The 23,723-nt window shown below is 35.2% G+C and overlaps 1 protein-coding gene across 2 annotated transcripts in view; it reads left to right on the forward strand.

Annotated features, from left to right (window-relative positions):
• LOC117327760 (ATP-dependent RNA helicase HAS1-like) overlaps positions 1 to 23,723 on the forward strand; it is a 55,469-nt gene that overhangs the window by 5,610 nt on the left and 26,136 nt on the right. For both annotated transcript variants that reach the window (XM_033884890.1, XM_033884891.1), the window contains exons 6-10: positions 1,482 to 1,582; positions 2,140 to 2,339; positions 3,162 to 3,276; positions 6,983 to 7,122; positions 12,293 to 12,454. In XM_033884890.1, the coding sequence (XP_033740781.1) occupies positions 1,482 to 1,582; positions 2,140 to 2,339; positions 3,162 to 3,276; positions 6,983 to 7,122; positions 12,293 to 12,454 (718 nt within the window). The remainder of the gene's footprint in view (positions 1 to 1,481; positions 1,583 to 2,139; positions 2,340 to 3,161; positions 3,277 to 6,982; positions 7,123 to 12,292; positions 12,455 to 23,723) is intronic.

The raw sequence follows: 23,723 nt of genomic DNA on the forward strand, positions 1-23,723 counted from the left end.
AAACTATGTACTAAATATGTATTGCCTGCCACATGGACAAAACACCATATAAGTTTATGTAATGGTTTTCTCTGCACTGTCGTGGTGTTTGGAAACAGATTATGCAATGGTTTTCTCTTCACTGTCATGTTTGGGAACAGATTATATAATGGTTTTCTCTGCACTGTCGTGTTTGGGAACAGATTGTGTAATGGTTTTCTCTGCACTGTCGTGTTTGGGAACAGATTATGTAATGGTTTTCTCTGCACTGTCGTGTTTGGGAACAGATTGTGTAATGGTTTTCTCTGCACTGTCGTGTTTGGGAACAGATTGTGTAATGGTTTTCTCTGCACTGTCGTGTTCTGGAACAGATTATGTAATGGTTTTCTCTGCACTGTCGTGTTTGGGAACAGATTATGTAATGGTTTTCTCTGCACTGTCGTGTTCTGGAACAGATTGTGTAATGGTTTTCTCTGCACTGTCGTGTTCTGGAACAGATTATGTAATGGTTTTCTCTGCACTGTCGTGTTTGGGAACAGATTATGTAATGGTTTTCTCTGCACTGTCGTGTTTGGGAACAGATTGTGTAATGGTTTTCTCTGCACTGTCGTGTTTGGGAACAGATTATGTAATGGTTTTCTCTACACTGTCGTGTTTGGGAACATATTATGCAATGGTTTTCTCTTCACTGTCGTGTTTGGGAACAGATTATATAATGGTTTTCTCTGCACTGTCGTGTTCGAGAACAGATTATGTAATGGTTTTCTCTGCACTGTCGTGTTTGGGAACATATTATGCAATGGTTTTCTCTTCACTGTCGTGGTGTTCTGGAACATATTATGCAATGGTTTTCTCTTCACTGTCGTGGTGTTCTGGAACAGATTATGTAATGGTTTTCTCTGCACTGTCGTGTTTGGGAACAGATTATATAATGGTTTTCTCTACACTGTCGTGTTTGGGAACAGATTGTGTAATGGTTTTCTCTACACTGTCGTGTTTGGGAACAGATTATATAATGGTTTTCTTTACACTGTCGTGTTTGGGAACAGATTATGTAATGGTTTTCTCTACACTGTCGTGTTCTGGAACAGATTGTGTAATGGTTTTCTCTGCACTGTCGTGTTTGGGAACATATTATATAATGGTTTTCTCTGCACTGTCGTGTTCTGGAACAGATTATGTAATGGTTTTCTCTGCACTGTCGTGTTCTGGAACAGATTATATAATGGTTTTCTCTACACTGTCGTGTTTGGGAACAGATTGTGTAATGGTTTTCTCTGCACTGTCGTGTTCTGGAACAGATTGTGTAATGGTTTTCTCTACACTGTCGTGTTTGGGAACAGATATACTTGTACATTAGATTGCCTTGATATACATGTATATATTCTCTTGTAATTAAAGGGTTTAATGTCCAGTATTATGGCCTTTCATTGGCCGAATAAATATAGATATATTGTAAATTATTTCACTCTATACGTTAACTCCGCTTTGACCTATTTTAGAGATCTAATGGGAGCGGCCAAGACTGGTAGTGGTAAAACGTTAGCCTTTCTTATCCCGGCTGTGGAGCTTCTCAACAAACTAAGATTTCTACCCAGAAATGGTATGTACACTATGTTATGGGCTTGTTGAAGGAAAAGTAAAATATTAACAGCTTATTAACCTACATGTGTTTGAATTTTTGTTCACAAGAAAAGTTGGTCAAATGGGAGCGGGTGATATAATCTCGCAATTATTTTCAGTTTTAAATTTTTGAATTCAAGTCACATAGCATCATTTTCAAATGTTAATTTGTATATATCAAACTAGTGTTAGATCATTTAATTATTGATGATTTAGTGGTCCGAATAGTTCCAAGAATTTAAAGTTTAAAACTAAAAGATCAATTGTTTTGTATAACACTGGTGCATCGTATCACTGGATAAAATTGCTTATGAAGATTGATAAACAAGAATCTTCATCTGGATGAGTAAGCCTTGAAGTGAATAGGGTGATAAGTTAATGGTTAATTGAACTATGCTACTAGGTACAGGGTGTATAGTTATCTCCCCTAGGTTATAAGTTAATGGTTATTAATTGAACTATGCTACTAGGTACAGGGTGTATAGTTATCTCCCCTAGGTTATAAGTTAATGGTTATTAATTGAACTTTGTTATTAGGTACAGGGTGTATAGTTATCTCGCCTACACGAGAGCTGTGTATGCAGAGTTTTGGTGTGGTGAAAGAACTGCTGAAACACCACTTTCATACATACGGCCTCATCATGGGAGGGACCAACAGGGCAGAGGAAGCCAAAAAGCTCTCGAGGGGCGTGAACCTGATTGTGGCCACACCAGGACGACTGCTTGATCATTTACAGGTATGAGCTATTACAAGGAGAATCTAGATGTTTTGAACTAATGTCAATATTCCTCGTCATTTACCAAGCACTGACCGGTATCTCACATATCTGTATTTACACTTTTGTGTATGTAAACTTGTCTGATGAAGGTTACATTACCATCATACTAGTCAATGAAATATTACATATACAATCTCACTGGTTTCCTGTTTCTACATTCTCAACCTGATTTGATGAACATCTCACATGTACAGTATTCCAAACAGATATCTCAGTTAAAGCTGAAGGTCACATGTTCTTTGATAATGTCATAACTAAAGTGACTACATAGCATTTACACAGTGGGAGGTAAAACAGATTCTATCTGAATTCCTGACTAGAATTTTGATCAAATACATTAATCCTGATGTTTTTTCCTTGAGACAGTTTTGTATAAAATGTTTAGCTTAAGATTTTTAACAAAGATTAGAAAGTTTATAGACCGTAATCATTTCACTTACACTGTAATATAATATGCACTTTTCATTTCCACATACACAAGCTCAACTTCCATCACTTTCATCATGCTGTTATTTTCTGTCTTGGTTACATCAGCAGGCATATTATGTACCAGTTTGTGTGTCAAATCTAAAATGATATATATTTTATCAACTCAGAAAGATACATGTAGTGAGATTCTATCTGTTCGGAAAATCGAGATAATTCAGTGTCCAGTGTTCTATGAATATATATATAAGCAGAAATATGTTTCAATATATTTCTTTTTATGAATTTACTGTGTTAGAGGGGAAATATGTCTTACATGTGTATGTCTTGATTAGATTCTCTTGTCATTCACAGAATACTCCCAACTTCATGTTCAAGAACCTTCAGTGTCTCATAATCGATGAAGCAGACAGAATTTTAGATATTGGTTTTGAAGAAGAAATGAAACAGATCATCAAACTTTTACCAAGTAAGAGTAATATCGGACTATTTGTGTAGTATGTGCATCTATTGATATTACTATATTATTATAATAGATAAAGATCCATTATCAAGGCTTTCATCTGTACATAGCATGTAATCAAAACTTCAACACTTGAATCAATTATTAGATATCGTGTTGAATGAGAGTCCTTTTATATGATCCATGGTCTCATCAATGATTAGATGTGGTGTTGAATGAGAGTCCTTTTATATGATCCATGGTCTCATCAATGATTAGATATCGTGTTGAATGAGAGTCATTTTATATGATCCATGGTCTCATCAATGATTAGATATGGTGTTGAATGAGAGTCCTTTTATATGATCCATGGTCTCATCAATGATTAGATATGGTGTTGAATGAGAGTCCTTTTATATGATCCATGGTCTCATCAATGATTAGATATCATGTTGAATGAGAGTCCTTTTATATGATCCATCGTCTCATCAATGATTAGATATCGTGTTGAATGAGAGTCGTTTTATATGATCCATGGTCTCATCAATGATTAGATATCGTGTTAAATGAGAGTCATTTATAATGATCCATCGTCTCATCAATGATTAGATATGGTGTTGAATGAGAGTCCTTTTATATGATCCATGGTCTCATCAATGATTAGATATGTTGTTGAATGAGAGTCGTTTTATATGATCCATGGTCTCTTCAATGATGAAATATCGTGTTGAATGAGAGTCCTTTTATATGATCCATGGTCTCATCAATGATTAGATATGGTGTTGAATGAGAGTCCTTTTATATGATCCATGGTCTCATCAATGATTAGATATCGTTTTGAATGAGAGTCCTTTTATATGATCCATGGTCTCGTCAATGATTAGATATGGTGTTGAATGAGAGTCGTTTTATATGATCCATGGTCTCATCAATGATTAGATGTGGTGTTGAATGAGAGTCGTTTTATATGATTCATGGTCTCATCAATGATTAGATATGGTGTTGAATGAAAGTCGTTTTATATGATCCATGGTCTCATCAATGATTAGATATGGTGTTGAATGAGAGTCCTTTTATATGATCCATGGTCTCGTCAATGATTAGATATGGTGTTGAATGAGAGTCGTTTTATATGATTCATGGTCTCATCAATGATTAGATATGGTGTTGAATGAGAGTCCTTTTATATGATCCATGGTCTCGTCAATGATTAGATGTCGTGTTGAATGAGAGGCCTTTTATATGATCCATGGTCTCATCAATGATTAGATATGGTGTTGAATGAGAGTCCTTTTATATGATCCATGGTCTCATCAAAGATTAGATATCGTGTTGAATGAAAGTCCTTTTATATGATCCATGGTCTTATCAATGATTAGATGTGGTGTTGAATGAGAGTCGTTTTATATGACCCATGGTCTCATCAATTATTAGAAATGTTGTTGAATGAGAGTCCTTTTATATGATCCATGGTCTTATCAATGATTAGATATGGTGTTGAATGAGACTCGTTTTATATGATCCATGGTCTCATCAATTATTAGAAATGTTGTTGAATGAGAGTCCTTTTATATGATCCATGGTCTCATCAATGATTAGATATGGTGTTGAATGAGAGTCCTTTTATATGATCCATGGTCTCATCAATGATTAGATATGGTGTTGAATGAGAGTCGTTTTATATGATCCATGGTCTCATCAATGATTAGATATCGTGTTGAATGAGAGTCGTTTTATATGATCCATGGTCTCATCAATGATTAGATATCGTGTTGAATGAGAGTCGTTTTATATGATCCATGGTCTCATCAGAGATTAGATATGGTGTTGAATGAGAGTCGTTTTATATGATCCATGGTCTCATCAGAGATTAGATATGGTGTTGAATGAGAGTCGTTTTATATGATCCATGGTCTCGTCAATGATTAGATATGGTGTTGAATGAGAGTCATTTAAAATGATCCATGGTCTCATCAATGATTAGATATGGTGTTGAATGAGAGTCATTTAAAATGATCCATGGTCTCTTCAATGATTAGATATGGTGTTGAATGAGAGTCGTTTTATATGATCCATGGTCTCATCAATGATTAGATATCTTGTTGAATGAGAGTCGTTTTATATGATCCATGGTCTCATCAATGATTAGATATGGTGTTGAATGAGAGTCCTTTTATATGATCCATGGTCTCATCAATGATTAGATATGGTGTTGAATGAGAGTCGTTTTATATGATCCATGATCTCATCCTTGGCTGTAGTCCATTTTACATAAATTATAAAAAAAGTTATTGACTGTAAAAACTACTTTTACCTAAAATTAACCCAAAATATAGCATTGGTTCATGTCCCACATGAAAAAAAACCATTCATACAGTGCTTGTTTGCTGGAAATTATAGACCATAACAGTTTAAAATTTATTTCCACAAGATTATCTCTTTTTTTTGGTCAAAAACAGAAAAGGTAGTAGTGACTCGTCACATTTGAAATCATGTTAGACCTGGTATTGGCAGAAACAAGAACCTTAGGCTTAAAAAATATAACATGTGTTTCTGCTAACATGCTACAAAAAAGGTAGGTAGATGAGGAAATCTTTTTAATTTTTTAAATAGTTTACTAAGGTTGTAAAGGCAAGCAATTTTGACTTCAATAATCCTTCCTTGAAAAAGGTTAAAAACTTCAGAAATATAGGGGCAGTAAGGTTAGCGAAAACACCATAGGTCAGTACGGTTAGCGAAAACACAGGTATTGTTTTAGGCTTAATCATTAAGTACATGTACCGCTTCGAGTTTAAGAAATAATTATGAGTGTCTTTTACAAGCATACATGAATGAACATATTCTGTGTATGGTATACACCAACCTCCAGATCTGAGGTTCATAGGCTAGTATGCTCAATTACAGCAAGGAAGCTCAGATCAACATTTAACTATCAGACTAAAACATCACATAATATCTAGATCAAAGTTGTTTTTACAAAAGAAATGCATTTTGTGATATAGTATGATATCAGCATTAATACAATTATATTACAGTGAAGTGTATGTTGACAAATTAATTAACAGCTGATTGATGCAGCATTTAAACCTCCATACAAGGGTTACTTTTCAAGTACAACCTTGGTGATATCACAATTTCATCGTTAAAGACAACTTCTTGTTTTAGCCTCAATATCTTAAGGTCATCTTCATTTTTTCATAGCATCTCAAGTTCATTTGATGTTTTGTCAAATTTTTCATCTTTTCTCATCTTGAAATATCAAGGATGTTGCTCACAATGTATCTCTACTCTATTCACCCTATTGACACAAACTTGTCAGAATTGTCTCGGATATTACTTTAACTTTATATCCTTGATAATTTGGTATTTAAGTGTAGAACAAACTTGAACTCGACATGGTTGAATCGTCATGGTTGATGACAACAGCCACTGGAAGGTAGCCGAGTGGTTAAGGTGTCCCGACACTTTAACACTAGCCCTCCACCTCTGGGTTGCGAGTTCGAAACCTACGTTGGGCAGTTGCCAGGTACTGACTGTAGGCCGTAGGTTTTTCTCCGGGTACTCTGGCTTTCCTCCACCTCAAAAACCTGGCACGTCCTTAAATGACCCTGGCTGTTAATAGGACATTAAACAAAAACAACCCAAACCAAAACCTGGGACTGTATACATTCAATGACAAATTTAGAGCGGTGGTAGTTATTGAAAATAATGAATTTTCCAATTAAATTTACAGAAAAAAGACAGACAATGCTGTTTTCAGCGACACAAACACGGAAAATTGAAGACCTGGCAAAAGTTTCGTTGAAGAAGGAACCATTGTATGTAGGTGTGGATGACAGTAAAGAAAGGGCTACAGTGGAAGGCCTGGAACAGGTGGGTAACATATCAAAATTGTCTCCCTTTATGATACAATAATTATTGTGCTTTTAATGTCACTGCATTCTTTGATGTTCATAATTTAGAAATGTGTGAACTTCATGGGTATGTAGAGTAGTACTCGGGTAAGTTTGTGTGAAGTACATCTTGTCATAGTAGAAATATGTAGGACTTCCATCAGGATGTTAAGAGGGTGGGGGATGAGGGGCAGCAATAGTCTTTAGAGCATTGGACAAGTGCTAACTAAGATACGTATATCCTAGTGTGTGGTTCAGTTCCTATACATCTGTGGTGGCTGTGTCCCTGGAAGCTTAGATCACAGTGCTGTTGTGGTTTTGTCTTTGTGTCTTACTCCAATACATCTTGATAGGGTAGGGCAGATATCTTACTCCAATACATCTAGATAGCATAGGGCAGATATCTTACTCCAATACATCTAGATAGCATAGGGCAGATATCTTACTCCAATACATCAAGATAGCATAGGGCAGATATCTTACTCCAATACATCTTGATAGGGTAGGGCAGATATCTTACTCCAATACATCTAGATAGCATAGGGCAGATATCTTACTCCAATACATCTTGATAGGGTAGGGCAGATATCTTACTCCAATACATCAAGATAGCATAGGGCAGATATCTTACTCCAATACATCTTGATAGGGTAGGGCAGATATCTTACTCCAATACATCTAGATAGCATAGGGCAGATATCTTACTCCAATACATCTAGATAGCATAGGGCAGATATCTTACTCCAATACATTTAGATAGCATAGGGCAGATATCTTACTCCAATACATCAAGATAGCATAGGGCGGATATCTTACTCCAATACATCAAGATAGCATAGGGCAGATATCTTACTCCAATACATCAAGATAGCATAGGGTAGTTATCTTACTCCAATACATCAAGATAGCATAGGACAGATATCTTACTCCAATACATTTAGATAGCATAGGGCAGATATCTTACTCCAATACATCTGGATAGTGTGGAGCAGATGTCTTACTCCAATACATCTAGATAGCGTAGGGCAGATATCTTACTCCAATACATCTAGATAGCGTAGGGCAGATATCTTACTCTAATACATCTAGATAGCATAGGGCAGATATCTTACTCCAATACATCTAGATAGCATAGGGCAGATATCTTACTCCAATACATCAAGATAGCATAGGGCAGATATCTTACTCCAATACATCAAGATAGCATAGGGCAGATATCTTACTCCAATACATCAAGATTGCATAGGGCAGATATCTTACTCCAATACATCAAGATAGCATAGGGCAGATATCTTACTCCAATACATCTGGATAGAGTGAGGCAGATATCTTCAATACATCTAGATAGCATAGGGCAGATATCTTACTCCAATACATCAAGATAGCATAGGGCAGATATCTTACTCCAATACATCTAGATAGCATAGGGCAGGTATCTTACTCCAATATATCTAGATAGCATAGGGCAGATATCTTACTCCAATACATCAAGATAGCATAGGGTAGTTATCTTACTCCAATACATCTAGATAGCATAGGGCAGATATCTTACTCCAATACATCTGGATAGGGTAGGGCAGATATCTTACTCCAATACATCTAGATAGCATAGGGCAGATATCTTACTCCAATACATCAAGATAGCATAGGGCAGATATCTTACTCCAATACATCTAGATAGCATAGGGCAGGTATCTTACTCCAATATATCTAGATAGCATAGGGCAGATATCTTACTCCAATACATCAAGATAGCATAGGGTAGTTATCTTACTCCAATACATCAAGATAGCATAGGGCAGATATCTTACTCCAATACATTTAGATAGCATAGGGCAGATATCTTACTCCAATACATCTGGATAGTGTGGAGCAGATGTCTTACTCCAATACATCTAAATAGCGTAGGGCAGATATCTTACTCCAATACATCTAGATAGCGTAGGGCAGATATCTTACTCTAATACATCTAGATAGCATAGGGCAGATATCTTACTCCAATACATCTAGATAGCATAGGGCAGATATCTTACTCCAATACATCAAGATAGCATAGGGCAGATATCTTACTCCAATACATCAAGATAGCATAGGGCAGATATCTTACTCCAATACATCAAGATTGCATAGGGCAGATATCTTACTCCAATACATCTAGATAGCATAGGGCAGATATCTTACTCCAATACATCTGGATAGAGTGAGGCAGATATCTTCAATACATCTAGATAGCATAGGGCAGATATCTTACTCCAATACATCAAGATAGCATAGGGCAGATATCTTACTCCAATACATCTAGATAGCATAGGGCAGATATCTTACTCCAATACATCTAGATAGCATAGGGCAGATATCTTACTCCAATACATCAAGATAGCATAGGGTAGTTATCTTACTCCAATACATCTAGATAGCATAGGGCAGATATCTTACTCCAATACATCTAGATAGCATAGGGCAGATATCTTACTCCAATATATCTAGATAGCATAGGGCAGATATCTTACTCCAATACATCTGGATAGGGTAGGGCAGATATCTTACTCCAATACATCTAGATAGCATAGGGCAGATATCTTACTCCAATACATCAAGATAGCATAGGGCAGATATCTTACTCCAATACATCTAGATAGCATAGGGCAGGTATCTTACTCCAATATATCTAGATAGCATAGGGCAGATATCTTACTCCAATACATCTAGATAGGGTAGGGCAGATGTCTTACTCCAATACATCTAGATAGCATAGGGCAGATATCTTACTCCAATATATCTAGATAGCATAGGGCAGATATCTTACTCCAATACATCTGGATAGGGTAGGGCAGATATCTTACTCTAATACATCTAGATAGCATAGGGCAGATATCTTACTCCAATACATCTAGATAGCATAGGGCAGATATCTTACTCCAATACATCAAGATAGCATAGGGCAGATATCTTACTCCAATACATCTTGATAGCATAGGGCAGATATCTTACTCCAATACATCTTGATAGCATAGGGCAGGTATCTTACTCCAATACATCTAGATAGCATAGGGCAGGTATCTTACTCCAATATATCTAGATAGCATAGGGCAGATATCTTACTCCAATACATCTAGATAGGGTAGGGCAGATGTCTTACTCCAATACATCTAGATAGCATAGGGCAGATATCTTACTCCAATATATCTAGATAGCATAGGGCAGATATCTTACTCCAATACATCTGGATAGGGTAGGGCAGATATCTTACTCTAATACATCTAGATAGCATAGGGCAGATATCTTACTCCAATACATCTAGATAGCATAGGGCATATATCTTACTCCAATACATCTAGATAGGGTAGGGCAGATATCTTACTCCAATACATCTTGATAGCGTAGGGCAGATATCTTACTCCAATACATCTTAATTGATAGGTTAGGGCAGATATCTTACTCCAATACATCTAGATAGCATAGGGCAGATATCTTACTCCAATACATCTAGATAGGGTAGGGCAGATATCTTACTCCAATACATCTAGATAGCTTGGGGCAGATATCTTACTCCAATACATCTAGATGGTGTAGGGCAGATATCTTACTCCAATACATCTAGATAGCATAGGGCAGATATCTTACTCCAATACATCTAGATAGCTTGGGGCAGATATCTTACTCCAATACATCTAGATGGCGTAGGTCAGATATCTTACTCTAATATTTCTGGATAGAGTGAGGCAGGATTCTGTATTTGTTCAGGGCTCTTCCAGTAAAACATCTACCCCACCTCAGGACTCCAGGTTTGGTTAAGGGGTGCCGCCTATGTAATTTATTTAATAAATTTCATAGGAGTAATAGGAAGGCAATCCAACCATGTATATAAGTGATTTGTTGTGGAGTCCTGGGGTCAGGTAGATATTTTAATGGAATAACACACAGTAAAGTATAGACATCATCTACTAAAAAGGAGCCTGCCTGCAGTTAAGCAACAACATCAAGTTGTTAAAGAAACATACAATTAACAACATAAACTTAAATGTTATAGAAGGAATAATATGGAAAGATCTTAATAACAAGATTATATGGAATATAAAACATAACCTGGAAAAAGTAACCATTGTTTGGGGAACATTGAAAGTCAGAAGGTGAAACTTTAGTTTGAGAGTTTAAGCAGAGTTGTCTCTCTTTGTATGTCATTGTGCTTGGATGTTGAGATTATTATATGCAGTATGGATAGAAATGATGTGTGCAGGATTCCTCTCCAATTCCTTAAAGTTTTAAAATTGTTAACTTCTTAGCTGATAGGTAAACACATTTCAGGAAGTAGTACCGATATTCTATGTTGGAATCGAATTAACTTATTGGTGTAGACAACTAAGGCATTAAATAGATAAAATATGTTTAAGAAGTAATATCTTGCCTACGTAAGGACCTGCCAACACATTATCCTAATCAGGTATATACTTGTTTAGCCTTTTATTTGACCTGGCTAGAAGGGCTACAGATTAAAATGTCTTTATTTTTACAAAGTGGTTTTTGTCACCGTTTCCTTTATGAATTCATTGACGTCCAGAGCAGCTGAATGGAATAAATGAATACAAAGATAATATAACATTTTCCTGATTCAAGGATTTTAATTACAAGGGTGTGTCGGAGGATGTATTTGTATAATGAACTCTTGAAAGCAGTTTTTATTAAAATTTGCCTAAAATGAATAAATAAATAAATTAAAATCACTAATTTAAAAAAAAAGAAGAGTAAATTAGCAATGCAATGCAGCTTAATGTTTCTTAATGATGAATTAGTGACCCAAATGGGATGAAAAATTTATATGAAAATGTGTAATAATTAATATGATAATGTGTAATGATTGATATGATAAAGTGTGAAAATTAATATGACAAAGTGTAATTTTAATTAATATGAAAATGTGTAATAATTAATATGATAATGTGTAATAATTGATACGATAAGGTATAATAATTAGTATGAAAATGTGTAATAACTAATCTGTTATTGTGTAATGATTAATATGATAATGTGTAATAATCAATATGATAATGAGTAATTATTAATGTGATTAAGTGTAATAATTAGTATGATAAAGTATAATAATTTGAGGGAAAATAACTGAATGACTTTTATCGATCTGTTTAATTTTGCAGGGTTATGTAGTGTGTCCATCAGACAAAAGATTTTTACTGCTGTTTACTTTTCTGAAGAAGAACCGGAAGAAGAAAATCATGGTGTTTTTAAGCTCCTGTATGTCTGTCAAATTTCATCATGAACTTCTCAACTATATAGACCTGCCTGTGATGTGTATTCATGTAAGTATATATTTACAGTAAATCATATCTTTAACATGTTTATATTTAGCATTTTGGGAGTCCCTAGTGTAAAAATGATTTACAGTGTAATGTGAGCCGTTGTCTTGTGTTGCTGGGTGTGTTTGTCAGTATGATGTTTCTACTGTACTCTATAACAAAAATAAACAGATCAATATCATATAGGAGATGCCCTCCTATATGATGTTGGTCTGTTTAGACAACTGTACAGAGTAATATATGAAAATGGAAGTCTTGTGACAATGAGAATGTGACAAAAAAAAAATATAACACTTAAGACAGTGCTTTAGGTACTGGATCTAGTTCTGAATTCCTGTAACAGTTATCTCTCTTTAACTACGTGTTCACACAGCAACTGGAGACTATATCACATCTGATCAGGACATGAATTCAGAATCTACTGTTGTTAAAATCATTGGTTTTCTATACTCGGTAATAGTTATATGGCAATGTTAGCTCCATGATTCCTGCACTAATTTTGTGTTTGTACTTCCTCACCAATGTAAATGTTTGTATTGCCAAAGGTTGCTTATGGCTTTGGTGTATAACACTTCGGTGTTGCAAATATAGATTGTAGCCAATTTATATTGTTCTTGCGGGCTTAATTCTGGTTGTGTGATAGATTCAAACTTGTCAGTGCTCCTGTAGTGATTGTTATAGGTGTGAAGCTGATGGAGTGGATGTGAGAAATGCAGGACTGTAAATGAGCTGAAACACTTAACGGAAGAGCAAGCGTTGTCTGATGGTGTTACAATTAGTCGGGCTGTGCTTTTTTGAAACATAAGCTATTTACATTAAATGGATAAACATTTTGTTACAGAGTTGGTAGTTGTTAAACTAGTTTTATCTTTTTTTCTTGGCTTACACATGGGTTGACTTTATAATCTTCAGCATCTTTAATAATCCTGACAAAACTAAACTAAACTAAAGTCATGTTTTGTAGAACACCTAGTACTTTAATGTTTGCACACCTTAACTAGTCGTGTGTGTAATTGTAGTTTCAATAATATGGTGTTGGAGTCACTGCACTCTCAGTTGTATGGTGTTGGGGTCACTGTACTTTCAGTTGTATGTTACGGGATCACTGTACTTTCAGTTGTATGGTGTTGGAGTCACTGTACTTTCAGTTGTATGGTGTTGGGGTCACTGTACTTTCAGTTGTATGGTGTTGGAGTCACTGTACTTTCAGTTGTATGTTGTGGGGTCACTGTACTTTCAGTTGTATGGTGTTGGAGTCACTGTACTTTCAGTTGTATGGTGTTGGAGTCACTGTACTCTCAGTTGTATGGTGTTGGAGTCACTGTACTTTCAGTTGTATGGTGTTTGAGTCACTGTACTTTCAGTTGTATGGTGTTGGGGTCACTGTACTTTCAGTTGTATGGTGTTGGGGTCACTGTACTTTCAGTTGTATGGTGTTGGAGTCACTGTACTCTCAGTTGTATGGTGTGGAGTCACTGTACTTTCAGTTGTATGGTGTTGGGTTACTGTACTTTCAGTTGTATGGTGTGGAGTCACTGTACTCTCAGTTGTATGGTATGGCGTCATTGTACATATTGTCCTTTTATTTCAGTTTGCTATTTAGAGGTTGATGGTTTTGTTTCAGTTCCATACTATGTACAACTTAACTACTGGTAATTTCAGTCCTTTATGGCAGTGTGGCTGTAATTGATGTTTTATCTATATAGTATCTCATATTAATATCAAGTTTATGTATGATCAGCATCCCAGTGGAACCACATCACAATAATATATATCCTACCTTTAAAATTAGTGTTTAGTAATTTGATATTTCTTGAGTCTATGAACGAAGTTTAATATCTAATAGCCAGACAACTGTTACGACACTGTTACTACAATGATATTTACCAGAAAGGTTGAGTGGGATCATTGGGAAATCTTACATATCAAGACACCGTGTCAGAGTTTAATTTAATCACAAAGAGTAGACCCTGAACAGTAATTGTAATAGGACTTCACGATATTACCATAAGTCATTGTAGAAATCCATTTCGGTTATCCCCTAACTCAAATCTTATGCCATGTATCCTGGTAATTGGTAGCACTCGTAATGTCGTGTCCTTTAAGAAGTAGCTGAGCTGAGATTTTACTTCATTTTCTACAGGAACACTTCCTTTATTGACTTTAGCTTATAAAGCCAGCAGTATAAAATGTATATATTAATTACATGTTTATTGCTGTATTGAGCTGCTGTGTCTGTATGATGGTACATTATACAGCAGGAATATGTAACAGTACCAGTTACTTATATTCTGTCAGCTGACCTTACATATATACTTACCTGAGAGGTACGTCAGCTGACTCCGATACTTACCTGAAAGGTACGTCAGCTGACATGCTCTAGAGAGGTACATACCACCCAAGATTCTGTAATGGATAACTGCTGGGTAATACAAACAGAATTATGATAATTAGATTAAATTTGTTTAATGAGCACTGTTCAACATCAGAATATAACTGGTAAAATGTTGGGTTTTATCATTTTCTCACAAAGAGCATCACTTATAAAAATCATTTAATGTTTTCTAACTTAATTAACCACTCATTAGATATTGGAAAGCTGCTAATGAAAGCATTTGGAGATTGATGTCATTTTCCTGTAAGCCACAAAGTCATTCTGAAAGTTAATGTACTGGAGCAGTGCCACTATGTACTCGAAACAGTCAGAAGATTTCACACCAGACGCTGTACTTTACAGTGTTAAAATTAGAATGGATGAATACAGCTGAAAATAGCACTGCAATATACAAATATACTTAACAGCTTGTTATTAGAGTGTGTTTGTTGTGCCCACACTTTCTTAATGACTTTGCTGAAACTGTTCTTAACGAAGTGAAGAACCATTATTAGCTAGCTGGCTATCAGAAAACATGCAAGAGAACATCAGTCAATGTCCGAGTAAAGTTTTGAGTGTATACGGACATGATATATCATCACCATGTTTGTTTACTGAAAGTTACACCCATCATATGTTTTAATGTGTTCAGTATACATAGTACAGTATATGGTTATGAGTTTACAGAGTACAGTATACAGAGTACCGTATACAGTGTACAGTATACATTGTACAGTATATATATATAGTACAGTATACATTGTACAGTATATATATATAGTACAGTATACATTGTACAGTATATATATATAGTACAGTATACAGTGTACAGTATACAGAGTACAGTATACAGAGTACAGTATACAGAGTTCAGTATACAGGGTACAGTATACAGGGTACAGTATACAGAGTACAGTATACAGAGTACAGTATACAGTGTACAGTATACAGAGTACAGTATACAGAGTTCAGTATACAGGGTACAGTATACAGTGTACAGTATACAGAGTACAGTATACAGGGTACAGTATACAGTGTACAGTATACAGAGTACAGTATACAGTGTACTGTATACAGAGTACAGTATACAGAGTTCAGTATACAGGGTACAGTATACAGGGTACAGTATACAGTGTACAGTATACAGAGTACAGTATACAGTGTACAGAGTACAGTATACAGAGTACAGTATACAGTGTACTGTATTACAGAGTACAGTATACAGAGTTCAGTATACAGGGTACAGTATACAGGGTACAGTATACAGTGTACAGTATACAGAGTACAGTATACAGTGTACAGAGTACAGTATACAGAGTACAGTATACAGAGTTCAGTATACAGGGTACAGTATACAGGGTACAGTATACAGTGTACAGTATACAGAGTACAGTATACAGTGTACAGTATACAGAGTACAGTATACAGAGTACAGTATATATATATAGTACAGTATACAGAGTACAGTATATGGTTATGAGTTTACAGAGTACAGTATACAGAGTACAGTATACAGAATACAGTATAAAGTGTACAGTGTACGGTATACAGAGTACAGTATACAGAGTACAGTATACAGGGTACAGTAGTACGGTATACAGAGTACCGTATACAGGGTACAGTATACAGAGTACAGTATACAGAATACAGTATACAGAGTACAGTATACAGAATACAGTATACAGTATACAGTGTACGGTATACAGAGTACAGTATACAGGGTACAGTATACAGTGTACAGTGTACGGTATACAAAGTACAGTATACAGGGTACAGTATACAGGGTACAGTATACAGAGTTCAGTATACAGAGTACAGTATACAGAGTACAGTATACAGGGTACGGTATACAGAGTACCGTATACAGGGTACAGTATACAGGGTACGGTATACAGAGTACAGTATACAGGGTACAGTATACAGGGTACAGTATACAGAGAACAGTATACAGAGTACAGTATACAGAGTACAGCTACAGTATACAGTGTACGGTATACAGAGTACGGTATACAGAGTACAGTATACAGGGTACAGTATACAGAGTACGGTATACAGAGTACAGTATACAGAGTACAGTATACAGGGTACAGTATACAGGGTACAGTATACAGAGTACAGTATACAGAGTACAGTATATAGTGTACAGAGTACAGTATACAGAGTACAGTAAACAGGGTACAGTATACAGAGTACAGTATACAGGGTACGGTATACAGAGTACCGTATACAGGGTACAGTATACAGGGTACAGTATACAGGGTACAGTATACATAGTACACTACAGAGTACAGGATACAGAGTACAGTATACAGGGTACAGTATACAGGGTACAGTATACAGAGTACAGTATACAGGGTACAGTATACAGGGTACAGTATACAGAGTACAGTATACAGAGTACACTACAGTATACAGAGTACAGTATACAGGGTACAGTATACAGAGTACAGGGTACAGTATACAGGGTACAGTATACAGGGTACAGTATACAGAGTACAGTATACAGAGTACAGTATACAGGGTACCGTATACAGAGTACAGTATACAGAGTACAGTATACAGAGTACACTACAGTATACAGAGTACACTACAGTATACAGAGAACAGTATACAGGGTACAGTATACAGGGTACAGTATACAGAATACTGTATACAGAGTACAGTACGTATACAGAGTACAGTATACAGGGTACAGTATACAGAGTACAGTATACAGGGTACAGTATACAGGGTACAGTATACAGGGTACAGTATACAGAGTACAGTATACAGGGTACAGTATACAGAGTACAGATTACAGAGTACGGTATACAGAGTACAGTATACAGAGTACAGTATACAGAGTACAGTATACAGGGTACAGTATACAGGGTACAGTATACAGGGTACAGTATACAGAGAACAGTATACAGGGTACAGTATACAGAGTACAGATTACAGAGAGATATACAGAGTACAGTATACAGAGAACAGTATACAGAATACAGTATACAGTGTACAGTATACAGAGTACAGTATACAGTGTACAGTATACAGAGTACAGTATACAGAGTTCAGTATACAGGGTACAGTATACAGTGTACAGTATACAGAGTACAGTATACAGAGAACAGTATACAGAATACAGTATACAGAGTACAGTATACAGAGTACAGTATACAGGGTACAGTATACAGGGTACAGTATACAGGGTACAGTATACAGAGTACAGTATACAGAGAACAGTATACAGAATACAGTATACAGAGTACAGTATACAGAGTACAGTATACAGTATACAGAGTACAGTATACAGAGAACAGTATACAGGGTACAGTATACAGAGTACAGTATACAGGGTACAGTATACAGAGTACAGTATACAGGGTACAGTATACAGAGTACAGTATACAGTGTACAGTATACAGAGTACAGTATACAGGGTACAGTATACAGGGTACAGTATACAGGGTACAGTATACAGAGTACAGTATACAGGGTACAGTATACAGAGTACAGTATACAGAGTACAGTATACAGTGTACGGTATACAGAGTACGGTATACAGGGTACGGTATACAGGGTACAGTATACAGTGTACAGTAAAACTTTAAAACTGTGCTGTAAATTACTGAGCATACCTTTCGAACCATGCTGTATATTACTGAGTGTAACTTTTAAAACCATGCTGTAAATGATTGAAGCAACAAGATCTACATATGTCTATACAATCACATAGATCCAGATCCCACCTCACACATTGGACCTGAAGTTTCAGGTTATGTGTAGTGTGTCTAGGTGTGTGGGGATCACTTGAGATGCTTTGTCCAACATTAAGATTTGTTGTAAACATGTGATAAGGAATTGTATACAGGTTTTGCACACTGCTGTAGATCTCGTTACATCAACTTCTCTGATATCTACCAATTTAGTACAGTATCTAGATAAAATTATAGGGACTACACTCTGCCACCTGGTATAGACAATTGAGTTGGACAAGTAGAAGTGGGTACATTCTGGACCTCCCACCTCTCAATAGCATAACTTGAATATATATGATAAAAGCATATTCTGCCTGATTTCTTCCTTATTAAAATGTATGTTGACATTGCAGCCTATATATGGAGCTGTGGAATCTCATTGGTTAATTAGAGTTAATTTAGAGTTAATTTGACCTGGCCAATAAGTGATAGATATACACATATCTTAGTTAACTTGGCCTGGCTGATGTTTGGTATATAAACTCAGCTTTGTAGCTAGTAAATTTAACTTGCCTTAATTGCCCTATGAAGAACTGCTGATCAGAATGTATTTCACGTAATATTTCACAAGCAGATGTAATAAAGCAACTAATTTCTATTTAATGAAGCAAGATCACACATAAAAGATTTTTTAATATTTCCTCAGTTACCATGGTGTTTTCCTAAAGGAAGAGGAAAGGCCCCTGTAAATACCATTTAGTAAAGTGTAATGTGTAGAATTTGTGTTTAATTATGTTCTGTATTGGAAGGCACTTAAATACCTAAAAGTGGTCCTTGATCAGCTCGGTAATGATTATAGGTGTGATATTATCATAACAGATTCTGTAATGATCTTCTACCTATTAGTGTATATATTAAAACATAACTACTAACTCATACAGGAATTCCCTAGGTCATGTGATCAGGAAACAAAATGGCAAACATCTGTGTTTAAAAACATTTTGCATAATTTAAACACATGAAAATTTTCAAGAACAAAAATTATCAGATTAAAGGATGTAATTGGAACTAGTACAGTTGTGGTTCCACCTGTAATTTAATGGTTTATTCCTGGGATCAGCCTCTGAATCCATTATTATCAGATGGCTTAATAATATTATTATAAAAAATGTCTCCATTATTATTATCAAAGGATTCAAAATGGCTTAATAATATTTTTATAAAAAATGTCTCCATTATTATTATCAAAGGATTCAAAATGATTTTATGGAACAAATACAAATAAGAAAGTTTAATGTTCATTCAATGAATTATCTTGGTAAATATGAATTCTCCATTGGTCCATTCTTCCAATATGTATATGAATTTTTCTTGTATGAATTCTAATATTTACATGAATTCTTCTTGTATGAATTCTCCTAGTATGTGTGAATTCTTCTTGTATGTATGAATTCTCCTAGTATGTATGAATTCTCCTAGTATGTGTGAATTCTTCTTGTATGAATTCTCCTAGAATGTGTGAATTCTTCTTGTATGAATTCTCCTAGAATGTGTGAATTCTTCTTGTATGAATTCTCCTAGTATGTGTGAATTCTTCTTGTATGAATTCTCCTAGTATGTATGAATTCTCCTAGTATGTATGAATTCTAGTATGTATGAATTCTCCTAGTATGTGTGAATTCTCCTAGTATGTATGAATTCTCCTAGTATGTATGAATTCTCCTAGTATGTGTGAATTCTCCTAGTATGTGTGAATTCTCCTAGTATGTATGAATTCTCCTAGTATGTATGAATTCTCCTAGTATGTGTGAATTCTCCTAGTATGTGTGAATTCTCCTAGTATGTATGAATTCTCCTAGTATGTATGAATTCTCCTAGTATGTATGAATTCTCCTAGTATGTATGAATTCTCCTAGTATGTATGAATTCTCCTAGTATGTGTGAATTCTCCTAGTATGTATGAATTCTCCTAGTATGTGTGAATTCTCCTAGTATGTGTGAATTCTCCTAGTATGTATGAATTCTCCTAGTATGTATGAATTCTCCTAGTATGTGTGAATTCTCCTAGTATGTGTGAATTCTCCTAGTATGTGTGAATTCTCCTAGTATGTATGAATTCTCCTAGTATGTATGAATTCTCCTAGTATGTGTGAATTCTCCTAGTATGTGTGAATTCTCCTAGTATGTATGAATTCTCCTAGTATGTATGAATTCTCCTAGTATGTATGAATTCTCCTAGTATGTATGAATTCTCCTAGTATGTGTGAATTCTCCTAGTATGTGTGAATTCTCCTAGTATGTATGAATTCTCCTAGTATGTATGAATTCTCCTAGTATGTGTGAATTCTCCTAGTATGTGTGAATTCTAGTATGTATGAATTCTCCTAGTATGTGTGAATTCTAGTATGTATGAATTCTCCTAGTATGTGTGAATTCTCCTAGTATGTGTGAATTCTCCTAGTATGTATGAATTCTCCTAGTATGTATGAATTCTAGTATGTATGAATTCTCCTAGTATGTGTGAATTCTCCTAGTATGTATGAATTCTCCTAGTATGTATGAATTCTAGTATGTATGAATTCTCCTAGTATGTGTGAATTCTCCTAGTATGTATGAATTCTCCTAGTATGTATGAATTCTAGTATGTATGAATTCTCCTAGTATGTGTGAATTCTCCTAGTATGTATGAATTCTCCTAGTATGTATGAATTCTAGTATGTGTGAATTCTCCTAGTATGTGTGAATTCTCCTAGTATGTGTGAATTCTCCTAGTATGTATGAATTCTCCTAGTATGTATGAATTCTAGTATGTATGAATTCTCCTAGTATGTATGAATTCTCCTAGTATGTATGAATTCTCCTAGTATGTGTGAATTCTAGTATGTATGAATTCTCCTAGTATGTATGAATTCTCCTAGTATGTGTGAATTCTCCTAGTATGTATGAATTCTCCTAGTATGTATGAATTCTCCTAGTATGTGTGAATTATCCTAGTATGTATGAATTCTCCTAGTATGTATGAATTCTCCTAGTATGTATGAATTCTCCTAGTATGTATGAATTCTCCTAGTATGTATGAATTCTCCTAGTATGTGTGAATTCTCCTAGTATGTGTGAATTCTCCTAGTATGTATGAATTCTCCTAGTATGTATGAATTCTAGTATGTATGAATTCTCCTAGTATGTGTGAATTCTCCTAGTATGTGTGAATTCTCCTAGTATGTGTGAATTATCCTAGTATGTATGAATTCTCCTAGTATGTGTGAATTCTCCTAGTATGTATGAATTCTCCTAGTATGTATGAATTCTCCTAGTATGTGTGAATTCTCCTAGTATGTGTGAATTATCCTAGTATGTATGAATTCTCCTAGTATGTATGAATTCTCCTAGTATGTATGAATTCTCCTAGTATGTATGAATTCTCCTAGTATGTATGAATTCTCCTAGTATGTGTGAATTCTCCTAGTATGTGTGAATTCTCCTAGTATGTGTGAATTCTCCTAGTATGTATGAATTCTCCTAGTATGTATGAATTCTCCTAGTATGTATGAATTCTCCTAGTATGTATGAATTCTCCTAGTATGTATGAATTCTCCTAGTATGTGTGAATTCTCCTAGTATGTGTGAATTCTCCTAGTATGTGTGAATTATCCTAGTATGTATGAATTCTCCTAGTATGTGTGAATTCTTCTTGAATGAATTCTCCTAGTATGTGTGAATTCTTCTTGAATGAATTCTCCTAGTATGTGTGAATTCTCCTAGTATGTATGAATTCTCCTAGTATGTATGAATTCTCCTAGTATGTATGAATTCTCCTAGTATGTATGAATTCTCCTAGTATGTATGAATTCTCCTAGTATGTATGAATTCTCCTAGTATGTATGAATTCTCCTAGTATGTATGAATTCTCCTAGTATGTGTGAATTCTCCTAGTATGTGTGAATTCTCCTAGTATGTGTGAATTCTCCTAGTATGTATGAATTCTAGTATGTATGAATTCTCCTAGTATGTGTGAATTCTCCTAGTATGTGTGAATTCTCCTAGTATGTATGAATTCTCCTAGTATGTGTGAATTCTCCTAGTATGTATGAATTCTCCTAGTATGTGTGAATTCTCCTAGTATGTATGAATTCTCCTAGTATGTATGAATTCTCCTAGTATGTATGAATTCTCCTAGTATGTATGAATTCTAGTATGTATGAATTCTCCTAGTATGTATGAATTCTCCTAGTATGTGTGAATTCTCCTAGTATGTGTGAATTCTCCTAGTATGTGTGAATTCTCCTAGTATGTATGAATTCTCCTAGTATGTGTGAATTCTTCTTGTATGAATTCTCCTAGTATGTGTGAATTCTTCTTGTATGAATTCTCCTAGTATGTGTGAATTCTTCTTGAATGACTGCATGGTGATGTTAAGCTAACTGTCTGGCCTGATTAATCCGGTGGTTTCTGCTGCTATTAATCTGTAAATGTACCTCTATAAGAGGCGCAGCTTAGTGTATTGATTTCGTTTTTACAAACACTGGTGTCTGGACTTACATGATTTAATGGCCATGGAGGAAAATCATAGATATTAGCTGTCAGGGTGAATCTGATAAATAGATGTAGTTTAATGGTATGTTGGAGAGGTTGCCAGAACTGTTCTGTCTGGGGTTGTACTTATTCCTAATAAAAATATAATTCGTAAGTACCCGACAAACCTATACACTTTACAAATAAAACTCATTCAATAAACGAAAAAAACTTATTGTATTTTTCTAGTCTGAAAGGAAGTATGATACCGTTTGATATGACAGTCGTGACGTTGTTAATGAGATATGGCCCTCGCGAGGTTTAGAGTGTACAGGATTGGCTAGGGTTTTACATGGGTAGTGTCGCAGTATAGTAAGTGAAGAGAACGTGTTTGTATCAAATGAAAGAGAAACTATAATTGTTCGTATAAAATGATAGTTTAATATGACTGTGTAGTAAAAATACAAGATACAAGCATTTGTATTTAATGTCTTGTTTTTAAACAATATTAACATTAGCTCTGTCAAGCTATTCTTATGACTATAAACAAAAATTGACATACCACTCAACAGAAATGTCAGACAGGTAGGAACTCAGTGTCTCCAAAGTTTAGGTAAAACCAATATTCAGAATGTAACCTACTAAAAGTGTATTTGAGGATGCTGATAAACTGATATATAATTGTACAAATAAAGGACCAGTCTTT

The sequence above is a fragment of the Pecten maximus genome, chromosome 5 (genome assembly GCF_902652985.1).
Source record: "Pecten maximus chromosome 5, xPecMax1.1, whole genome shotgun sequence".
NCBI lineage: Eukaryota > Metazoa > Mollusca > Bivalvia > Pectinida > Pectinidae > Pecten > Pecten maximus.